The 12,192-nt window shown below is 41.9% G+C and overlaps 1 protein-coding gene across 1 annotated transcript in view; it reads left to right on the top strand.

The window, feature by feature from the left end:
- Positions 1 to 12,192, top strand: part of LAMA4 (laminin subunit alpha 4) — a 149,449-nt gene that overhangs the window by 84,174 nt on the left and 53,083 nt on the right. The window contains exons 12-13 of the mRNA XM_032157109.2: positions 129 to 322; positions 7,403 to 7,519. Coding sequence (XP_032013000.1) covers positions 129 to 322; positions 7,403 to 7,519 — 311 coding nt within the window. The remainder of the gene's footprint in view (positions 1 to 128; positions 323 to 7,402; positions 7,520 to 12,192) is intronic.

Genomic DNA, 12,192 nt, shown 5'->3' with positions numbered 1-12,192 from the left:
ACAATAGCTGCAATCTCCATTGCTAAAGAAGGCATGGCCTGAGAATTTTGCAACTTTGCAAAATGCTGGGAGGAATGGAAGCAAACAGGAGACAGCCACAGTGAGCCTTTATCTCCATTTCTTCCCAGTACTGAGCCAGGCTGAGAGCTGGCAGCGGCTGCACAATGAGACCCGCACTCTGTTTCCTGTCGTCCTGGAGCAGCTAGATGACTACAATGCTAAGTTGTCAGATCTCCAGGAAGCACTTGACCAGGCCCTTAACCATGTCAGGGATGCCGAAGACATGAACAGGGCCACAGCAGCCAGGCAGCGGGACCACGAGGTACAGTGGACACTCACCATCAATGCATTTCAGCATCAGCAGTGTGATGGTACACCAAGAAGGGGCAGTTGATAGAAATTTTGTTTAAATATTAGTATATTTAAATAGTTATATTTTAAAATATTGGTGTATTTTTTGCTGCTATAAATTACTAACGTGTGTGTTCCTAAAATCAAGTTGGAACTAGGATAATTGTCTAGTTCTTGCTTTGATAAGAATGCAGTAGTTCTGGTGCTTGTGTCCATGTATATGGATCTGTTGTTCTTGCAAGTGGGTAAGCAATGCATAGCTTTTTTTATACTGAGAGCACTGGAAGGCCAAAGCATCTCAAAACCATGTGTTCTGGGCATATGTAATTTTTGGAAAGGCACGATAAGCAAATCTCACAGTCTGGCTGGTCAGCAGCTGCAGGAATAAGGAGACTAATTGCCAAGGCCACGCAAATGCAAAGAGGACGGTGAGGAGGATTCCCAGACGTGATCATAGCTTGCAAAGATGGTCATCTCATGGGGCCAGAATTTGTACATGCCCACACCTACAGAGCTGAGAACTGGTAGTGGTCATGTGTCCGCTTCAAGCAATGCATGTATTCACAGCCACCAGCATCAAGAGGGGCCATCTTTTGATAGGATGGCACATGCATGTTCAAACATATTTTAAAAGATTAGGGAGAAAAGAATACTGTGAACAAATAGAAACCAATTATGAGCAAATTCACGAATTCAGTTATGTATTATTGTGGTTGGCAAAAGCCACTTAAACTAGGCTCTCTAGCCTGATTTTCAGCCATCATTGCCCCTCAGTAAGAATCCTTGTAAAATTTCTTCCATAAAAGTTAATTGCACTCATCACCACTATTTGCTAATGGGAGCAAACCCCTAGCCAATATTTTTTAGACTAATACAGTTGGGATAACATTTTGTTGTTGTTGTTAAACAAATGCATGATTATCTTACACAATAAAAGTATAACACAAAATACTGTTTTAAGATAGTAGCTGGGACTCGCCTTACCCTTGAAGTGTCCCCCTTTCCCTCCTCCACATCCAGTCCACCACAGGTTCCTCCCAGGTTTACTATCTGATATGTTTTAGCTCTCTTCCTTCTTTTCCATTCCTCTACAACTTCTCTAGTTCTGGCTTTCATTGTTTCTCAACCAAAACAGTCTCCCCTTCTCTCTCCTCCATTCTTGCTTCCTTCCAAGCCATCCTCTCCACCCTGCCAGACCAGCTCACCTTAGTCACAGTCTGGCCACAACTGCGTGTGCTCATCAATCCTTTCATTTCTCCTCATCACCTATAACAGTGCTTTTGACACTGCAACTTGTGAGCCATTTCGCAGGTTACAAAATAAGTTTCATGGGTTGTAACCAGCAGCTTTTTTTTTTTTTTAAAAAAAAGAGACAGATAAAAGGAAATGAAATCAAGGGAATAGAAAATATCAAAGTATACATATATAGTAAGATATGGTTTCATCACAGTTCTGCCTTATATATGTGTACCAGGTTGCAATGTATAATTCATTGTTAACCTCTGAAAGACACTATCCTATAGGACAGCCTATGCTGTTTCACGTGGCATGCGGGACTCCCTCTGATCTGACCCTACCAGCCTCCTCAGCCTCACCTCTTACTGTTCTCTGCCTCACACATTAGGTTCAGGCAATATCACACTACCAGTAATCCCACCTGCCTGGAATGGAGATCGCTTTTTCTTTTCTACTCATCTGGCTAACCTCACTTATCCTTTAAGTCTTACCTGGGGCATTACTTCCTCCAGGAGACCTACCCTATACTCCAATCCCATAATATGTTTGGCACAGCTCTGTTTCTGAATCGTGATCATCTGCTAATATATCTGTCTTCCCCATTGAACTCAGGGCTCCAAAAAGTAAGGGAATCGTGTCTTCTTTGTCTTTGAATCATGGAGCATTTAGCACAATGCCTGACACAAAGTAACAACTCAGTAAAAAATGTGTTGATGTAATGAAAACCTTAAGGACTTTCCAATTTGGGGATTCTGTAGTTTTGTCAGATTGTGCCCAAGTTTATTGAAGATGCATTTTCAGTGCTAAGTAATAAGTGATTCTTCTCAACCCGAAAGATTTAAGCCCATACCCCTAGCCTGCAGGGTAACACTATTCTATTCCCAAAGAAGATTAAGAGCATTTAAGTAAGACAGAAACAACACTGCAACCTCATGCAACAATTTCCAGGGTTCACCAATGAAGACCCAGAACTATGTTCAGTACTGCAAGCCCTGAAATGAGAAGTGGACCTGCCAACCCAGACCGGTCCTGGTAGGACAAGGGCAAGCAATGGCCTGCAGGAGACCCCAGCCAGACCACAGCTGTGCTCTTAGCCACAGGGAGTAATGTTTATTGCTGAGAAAAAAGCAAGACCTATTATTAATACTACCGATAGTGATAAACTGTATTTGGTTCTCATTTTAGATTGTGAGTTCTCGATCTCAGCCAAGTGCTTTGTCTTACATAGCCTTGTGCTAGAGAACACATATAGTGGGTGTTAACATGTTCAGTTCTCTTCTGATTTATTTTTAGGAATAGATCTTACCTCCGAAAGTCCTTTGCAAATTTTATAATCAGAAAGGGGAGCACACAGTCAATGAACTGAGAGCCAAAGTATCTGCATAGGCACAAACCAGCCAATTTCCTGGTGGTTGGTAAATGTCAGCGTGTGTGCAGAACACAGTGGACTTTGTAAATGTAACAAGCAAGAGGACAGTGTTGCCTGTATGAAGAGACTTGAGTTCTAAAAGTGAATGATTGCCAAAATAGCTTTTAAATAAACTTACACAGTTTTTTTAAACTTCATGCATATGGCTACCAAAAATTTGGCATTTTTGATTCAGACAGATAGTAGTGCTCGTTTTAACTTTACCAAACAAACCCTTCTACTGCGTACAAATGAACAGCATGAGCAAGATTTCAGGAAGGGAACAGCATAGCGTTGAGGAATTTGAAAGTCCTGCTCCATCTCGGTTCTCCTTCCTCTTCCTGACCTGTGGATCTGGAATTAGCCACAGTTGCACCCTTTTGCCCCCATCTCCTCCCTCAGTGTCTTCACCCAATCTCACTGCTTCAGTCCTTAAAAGGGATTTATTTGTGGGTTTGCATCCTTATTCAAAACTGAGCCCCACAGCACAACTTTCATATTTGTGTCTGCCTGCAGGAATAGCCACATGGATTAGCCCTGCTGAAAATCAACACCTTTTTTCCTCCAATTTCCTTTCCTATTTTCTCATTCTTTCTCATTCTTGTCCAGGGTTCTCCTCTCCCCTCCAAGTCCCCAGGGTCTAAGTCAGCCCCTCCTACTCTGGGGTTCTGTGAGCAGTGATTTCTCCAGTCCTTTGTGTCTCACTTGTGGATATTTTGGTCTGCCCTCTGCCTAGGCTCCTGGCTTCTCTCCCCTTGAGATCACTGCCAGATTCAATTTCAAGGTCTCTCTCTAAATGTATAGAAACTATATAATCAACCTTCATCAAATGCCTTCAGTGGCTTCCTACTTAAGAAAGGTAAATTCCTCAGCCACCCATGGTCTGAGTCCACCTACTGTTCCAGTGGTATTTCTTGACTTTTGTACAAACTCTGCCTCTTAGCCGCTGGAGACCATGCACATTTTCTTCTTAATGCCTTTGCTCATGGTGTCTCCTTTGCTCATCTCTCCAATCCATGAGTAATTCTGTCTAGCCTTTAAGCCAGGTTAAGTGTCTCCCTCCGTAGAGTGCCTTGCCTACTCATTCGAGTCCAGTGGTTCCTACATTGCTGCAGTTTTACATCCTTTTGAGAATTCAGTGAAAACTATGGAACATATGCACGCACAGACACACACACAAACACACGCGCACGCACACATACACACACATACATATCCCTGCCTTGAGAAAAATATGCATTTGTTTACACGTATAATATTGACAGGCAAGTTCAGATAGTCCACCTTAACCCTGGGTTAAGAATGCTGGCTCGGTGGCTCATGCCTGTAATCCCTGCACTTTGGGAGGCCAAGGCGGCTGAATCACCTGAGGTCAGGAGTTCGAGATCAGCCTGGTCAACATGGTGAAACCCCGTCTCTACTAAAAATACAAAAATTAGCCAGGCATGGTTGCAGCACCTGTAATCCCAGCTACTTGGGAGGCTGAGACAGGAGAATTGCTTGAACCCGGGAGGCAGAGGTTGCAGTGAGCTGAGATTGTGCCATTGCACTCTAGCCTGAGTGACAAGACTGAAAAAGAACACTGTGCCAGAAGGGTCCTTCTTTCTCTCTATAGTGCAGCCTTTTTGTACCACTATGATCACCAGTTCATACATACACAGATACCACCACGCCTGGCTAATTTTTTCTATTTTTAGTAGAGATGGGGTTTCACCGTGTGTTAGGCAGAATGGTCTCGATCTCCTGACCTTGTGATCCACCCGCCTTGGCTTCCCAAAGTGCTGGGATTACAGGCGTGAGCCACCGCACCCGGCAGAGTCACTCTTAATTTCTGAATGCATAACTGTGTGTGTGTGTGTGTGTGTGTGTGTGTGTGTGTGTGTGTGTGTGATGGCTTGCATCTAGTCTAACCCCACTAGACTGTGAGCATTCAAGGGCGGCACTCCTGCCTTGCACAAATTATATCTTCCTAGCACCAAACACGATAACTTGCGTTTGTTACATTTGTATGAACAGATGGATGGACAAATGCTTGCAGCACTACTCTCAAGTAATACAGATTTGATTTATGTACACTGGTTCTTCATGATTACAAATACTCTTATTTATTTCATATTAACTTGGACTTCTAAATTACTAAACACTACTTTCACCATTCTTTTGCATACTTTTGCATATTTAAATATCATGAAATTTCAATTCCTTCCAACAAAATTTAAAATCCAATGTTTTATTTATAGTCTTTCCTATGACAAATAGATTTGAATGGATCTGATCTTACTGGAATTTGACTATGTGTTTTAGAAAACAAACTTCAGTGGGTTTGTTGTTGTTGTTTTGAGACACAGTCTTACTCTGTAACCCATGCTGGAGTACAGTGGCACAATCTTAGCTCACCACAACCTCCACCTCCTGCGTTCAAGCAATTCTGTTGCCTCAGCCTCCCGAGTAACTGGGATTACAGGCGTGCGCCACCACACCCAGCCCAAATTTAAGTGTTTTAATTTTACATTTCACTGTTACACCTACAAGCATGGGCTAGAAAAGAGAAATCCCAAAATTTCAGTTAACATACAAAACCAAAAAAGTACCCACAGAGCTTAATCATTTTGACATATGCCAACACTAGCCATACAACTAGCAATTACATTATTTTGTCATCTTACCTCTAACTCCAAAAGGTAACAGAATGATTAAAATCTGTTTAGGGATTATTATATACCCAAGCTTTACCTCCCCAGGACTGTTTTTTGTTGTTTTTGTTGTTGTTGTTGTTGTTGTCGTTTTTGACCATGGAAATTTTTCTATTTTTTTGCATATGTGATATGCACAATGAAGCATGCTGAATAGTGACAATTATGTCATTTTCATAATTATCAGTTTTCAACATTTTACTTTGTTCAAGTTGACCACTTTTCTGTGGAAATATCTTTATTTGTTTCAAAGCTAATTTTATTCATTTCTGTCTAATGCTATATATGGTAAGTGGGAGAAATTCATTAACTTGAAGCGTATTGTTTTTCATCTACTGCAAATAAGCTTATATACAGTGCTATTCGCACACAGCTTTGAAGTCTGTCTCTGACTTCAGGGTGTTGTCAGTGTTCTCCCGCAGTCACCCAGAAAGAACTTACAGAAGGGGTAAAGAACACTGTAAAAGGAAAACAGTTCTGTGAGAGGTAAATAATACCAACTTTTTTTCAACTCCCTTCTTTTACATACTTTAATACACATATTTTACAGTATTGCTTTTGTCCACAGCTATATAACTCCAGTCTTTGTAAAGATAAGAATAATTGATCTCAGATAGTCACACTGTATTAGGCTTGATGGATATTCAGGGGAAATTGATTCCTTAAAAATGTTCTTGCATTAAGAGGATGTTCAAATGTGATTCTTTTCTGTCTCTAGACCTACATCTACCCTATAGCAACATATTTGGAGAAGATGGGTTCCATTCTTCCTTTTCACTAAGTCCGGAAAGACGGCAGGGAGTAAGAAAGGGCATTAAGATGAACTTAAAAAGTTTTAAAGTATTTCCTTCTCTATCTAGGCTTCTATAATTATTTCTATGATATCCTAGATTACACTATAATGTATATTTCAATTCTAACTTAAGTTACTATTTCTAAGGTAACTTCAAATCATTTTTCACTCAAATTGTAAAATGAGTCTTTTACTTTTCCCTTCTAAAGTTTCTTTCTATGTTTCTTTCAAACTCTAAACTCATTGGAAGCCCCATAATTTTTCTTCAGAATCACAATGTCCCTGCCTCTAGAACCTAAAAGTGAAGGTAGAAATTAAAGTACTCATCAAGACATGTATTAATATTTACTTTCCTTCTCAGAACATCTGAGCATTTACAATAAAGAGCTCTGAGTGGTATGAAGCAAGATTAAAATTTGATGCTGTAATAGTAGGGCCATTTTTAATTTTTAAAAGGACATTAAGATTATTTTTGTATATTCTCTGTTCCTGTCCAAATGGGCTGTTTGTGTCAGGCCCAGAGCTAGCACATGATAAATACTTTTTGGATTAATTCATATTCCAATCACTGCAAATATAGAGCCTGTGTTCAATCCTGTCTCCATAGTTCCTCCTTTATATTCTGGGAAAAAGAGTCAAATGCCATCTCTAAGGCTCTAGCTCTCTTTGAAATGACGGTGTTATAATAATCCTCCGTGCGTCTAATCTCCCAAGATTCTTACTGTTGTTATCTCCATATTATAAATGAGAAAGCAACATCAAACAGGTAGCATTCCCCAAAGGCACACAGCAAGGATGGAACTGGGATGTGAACCCAGATTTGTCTGAGTCCAAAGAGAGCAAGTTGACATTTACTGCTCTCCCCGATGCTTGCCCTAAAGACATGTTCACTTTGCTCTCCCTTACTCTTCCTTCCTGCAGAAACAACAGGAAAGAGTGCGGGAACAAATGGAAGTGGTGAACATATCTCTGAGCACATCTGCAGACTCTCTGACAACACCTCGTCTAACTCTTTCAGAACTTGATGATATAATAAAGGTAAGGACGCACGTACTTGTTCAGGTTTGTATTTCCAGCAGGTTACAACAGCAGCCCACTGTCACAGAATAATAAATTCAGATCTATCAAGTGAGCAGGCATTATAAAGATCAGATGACTGAATGTCTTAGTTTCTTGCACCGTACGATGGCCACTAGCCACATATGACTACTTAAACTTAAATTACTTAAAAGTAAATAAAATTAAAATTTTAATTCTTCAGTCACATTAGCCACATTTCAAGTCCTCAGCAGCCACATAGCTAGCAGCTGCTATATTCAGTGGCACAAGCATCGTGTAGAAACAGGCATTGTGCCGCTGAATATAGTGGAACTTCTTGCAGAGAGTTCTATTGAAAGTGCTGCTCTCAATCCATCTTACTCACTCTTCACTCATAAAGTTGTGTTTGATAAATCTGGCATTCAAAATCAATAAAAGTCACATTTTGTAAAAGTAGAAAATTTCCAATAAAATGCAGTGACCTGAACTATCATGAAATTACTCTCAGCTCATTTTTGTTACCTTTCAAAAGATACCACTTTGAGGTCATTTGATTGTCATCTCATCCTTTGACTATTTCGGCACCAAACTGTCTTTCTCTCCAACCTGACTCCCATCACTCTCCTTGGTGACAGCGAAATCCATATGGATGAAGTCACTGACTCTCTGACCTCCAGCTCCTTGAACTTGCCCTTTCCAGCAAGCTTATCCTCCAGTCCACCTCTGTTATCCCACCTATGGCCATATCCAGATCTTGTCCTCAGTAACAGTACCTCCTCCCAAACCCTAGTTTCAAGCACCTCTTTCCCAGAGCACCATCTCCTATCTCACTTACTCTAGAATGCCCACTCCAGTCATTCTCTGGCCACATGGAGACCTCCCTGCCTTTTTTACCCTACCCCTCTAATGTGCTTTCTTCCCTCCTTAAGCAGCTCAAATTATCAACATAATCATTCTTTCAAAATACCCTTAGCTACCATATCTGCCTGTTCCTCTGTTGTACCTACCTGAGATTTCTGACTCATCCCCAGCACCATGGCCATACCAGAGCAGCTGCATGCGACTGGTGGGAACCCACTTCCCATACTATCAGTTCTGCCTGGTGGCTTGGCTTCCTGCTCTCTGAAAAATTAGAAACAAACAGAAGAGAACTGCCTTCATCCTTCCTCCTCAAATCCGCCGGCCCGTCTGCATCTGCACCCACACCTCTGCCTCCCCTCCGTTGTAAGCATTCCTTCTCCTGCCCGCCCCCTCCCTGTGCTCCGAACCCCGACCTTCCTCACCTTGAAAACAGGTTGCAGGGTTTCACTCCTCAAGGTATGCCCTCTTTCTTCTGAATCATCCAGTTCTCATTCTTTACTTAATCATTACCATCAGCATACAAACGTACTGTACTATCTCCTATCTTTTAAATATCAAAAAGAAAAAAGCCCTGTAAAAAAAATCTTCTATAAAGCTTGCATCCCCTCTAACTTCTGCCCTACCATTCTGCTCAGCTTCACAGCAAAATGTCTCGAGTGACTTATCATTGCTGTTTCTACCTCCTAGACTCCCACTGTCCCCTATACTCGGCCGTTTCTGAAGGGGGTTCCATCCCCTTCACTGAGACTGTTCCTGTCCAGGTCACCAGCGACCCGCCTGTAGCCAAAACCGGGATCGCCTGTCTCTCCCGGGCTTTCTCAGCCCTCCCTCCTCTAAACACCAGGTGGCGCCCTTGTCCTGGCTGCTCTGGTACCGCTCAGGCCTTCTCCCCTGGCCAGCGGTTTCTTCCCAGCCCCCTTTGCTAGCCTCGCCTCAGCACACCCTCTAAGTGGTCAATATTTTAGGCTCTGCAGGCCACGTACAACCACTGTCTCTTATTTTTTTCTGCTTTTGTTTGTTTTTAATTTTTTTTACAACCGCTTAAATATGTAAGATATATTCTCAGCTCAACAGACTTTGGTTGGGTGCAGTGGCTCACGCCTCTAACCCCAGCACTCTGGGAGGCCAAGTTGCGGGAGAGTGCTTGAACCCAGGAGTTCAAGACCAGCCTGGGCAACACAGTGAGACCCCCATCTCTACAAAAAAAGAAAAAAATTTTTTAATTAGCTAGGCATGGTGGTGCATGCCTACAGTCCCAGCTGCTCAGGAGGCTGAGATGGGAGGATCACTTGAGCCCGGGAAGTGGAAGCTGCAGTGAGCCGTGATGGTGCCTCTGCACTCCAGCCTGGGTGACAAGGTGAGACCCTGTCTCAGAAAAAAAAAAAAAAAAGATTTGAGCTGCACTTGACACTGGGCCGTGTTGATCTCTGCTCTGGATAATGAATGGCTCTGTGCTTGGTCCTACGTCTTCTTTTCTACCTATACTCTCTCCCTAGCTGATCTCATTGACTCCCTTGGCTTTAAAGAACAATTACACACCGATGATTACACAATTATACCTCCAGCTATGACACCTCCACGGAATTCCAAATTCCTATATCCGAGTTCTTACTTGACATTTTCAAGTCAGAACTCAGTACAATTGTAATAAAGTCATAGTCTCATCTACCATGTATTAATAATAGACATATCAAACTTGACATGTCTTAAATAAAACCCACTCCTTCCCCAGTCTTCCCCATCTCAATAAATGGCACAACCCAATTGCTCAAATCAAAACTCCAGAGTCACTACTGCTTTCTCCTTTCTCCTTATCTCTAAAATGAATCTTGATTTCTTTCTTTCTTTTTATTTTATTTTATTATTATTATTATTATTTTTTTGAGACATGGCTTCATCCTTGTTGCCCAGGCTGGAGTGCAATGGAGTGATCTCGGCTCACTGCAACCTCTGCCTCCTAAGTTCAAGCAATTCTCCTGCCTCAGCCTCCCGAGTAGCTGGGATTACAGGCGTCCACCACCATGCCCAGCTAATTTTTTGTATTTTTAGTAGAGATGGATTTTCACCATGTTGGCCAGACTGGTTTCGAACTCCTGACCTCAGATGATCCACCTGCCTTGGCCTCCCAGAGTGCTGGGATTACAGGCATGAGCCACCACACCAGGCCTTGAATCTTGATTTCTGAACACTTTCCTTGTCTCTGCTGCTGCTCTTTGGTCTAAGTCGCCTCATCTACAGTTTAAGTTGCCACCAGAGCCTCCTAGCTGATCCGACTGTCTCCACTCTTGTCCTTCAAGACATACTCTCTATGCAGCAGCAGAACAATCCTTTAAAAACATAACCAACATTATTTCTACTATATACACTCCCCAGTGGCACTTAAAGTAAGAAACAAGCTCATTTTGTCATGGCCCATGAGTCCCTACCTGACCCAGCTCAGACCCACTTCTCTGACCACCTACCCAACTCTCTTCTCACTCACTGCACTCCAGCCCAACAAACTCCTCTCTATTTTTCAAACATACCATACTTATTCCCTGCCTCAGGATCTCTGCACCTGCTGTCCTCAGATCTTCAAATGACTGGTGTCCTTATGACCCTTCCATCCAAATGAACCCCTTACCCCACTCACTCCTCATCCCACCCCACCTGTCGTATGTTATTCAAAATGTCTTTTACTCCCTGAAATTAGCTTGTTTGCTTATTTGATCACTTGTTTATTATCTGTATCTCTCCCACTAAACTGTAAATTCCCTGAAAGTGGAGACTGTGTTCAAAGGTATTCTACCTCCTAAAAGAGTGCCTGGTCCATAATGGGCACACAGGGAATATTTGTTGATTGAATGAATAAGTAAAAGTGGTATGTCCATGGTCTATTTTCCACTTATACAATTAAAAAAAATTTTTTTTCAAAGTATTGTTCCCCAGATGACCAACCAAAATGGTTAGAGGTTTAATACGGCCTCCATAAAAGCAAACCCTTTGTACTACAAACCCTTTGTGCTACATTCTGGGATTACAAAAATAAGCTAAACTCAGTTCCTGCCTCCTAGGATTGTATGATGTGGTGAGTTAAATAATCACTTAAAATTATTACAATCATTTGACACATGAATGAATAATAAAAACACATGGCAACACTTAGTTCATCCTGAGGAGGTTAGGGATGGCCTCAAAAAGGAAGTGATATTTGAGCTGAATTTGAAAGGAGGAGTAGAGCTTTCCAGGTAGATTAGACAGAAAATGAAAGAAAATTATTCCAGAAAGGGAAAATATATGCAAAGGTAAGAGACTAGAAAAAATTGTGGAGCATTAAAACAGCAACCAATTGGTCAAGATTAGACCACGGGATATAGTGGGTTGGGGGTCATGAGAATTGGTGAAATTGGTGAGAAAAGAGTGGTCAGTTGATGATGTCATGCTTAGAAATTGGACTCATTCCTGCAAAGCAACTGGCTGATTCTGAGAAGGGAAATAACATGGTCAGATTTTCTTAATAGGAAGATTGCTTTTCCTGCAAGATAGTAGAGAATGGACTAGAGAAAGAAGTGAGATCACTCACTCAGAGAAAGAAGTGAGATCACTCAAGGGAGAGGAAAGGGATGGGAGTCAAACGCCAACTTTCACGGTCTCTTTCCTGGTCAGGGAAAGAGGAGACCCAGGAGATAGCACAGTCACAGAAGCTAGGAAAAGAAAAGAGTTTTAAGCAAAGACAGTGACCAACACTGTAGCAAACCACAGATGGATCCAGTAAATAAGGATGGGAAAACGTCAAGTGGATCTGGCGATTTGGGGCCAGGTGTTGGTGATCT

This window comes from Hylobates moloch, unplaced genomic scaffold, assembly GCF_009828535.3.
Source record: "Hylobates moloch isolate HMO894 unplaced genomic scaffold, HMol_V3 SCAFFOLD_2, whole genome shotgun sequence".
NCBI classification, from domain to species: Eukaryota; Metazoa; Chordata; class Mammalia; order Primates; family Hylobatidae; genus Hylobates; species Hylobates moloch.
Note: the sequence above shows the minus strand (reverse complement) of the source record. Positions and strands in the feature narration are given on the sequence as shown.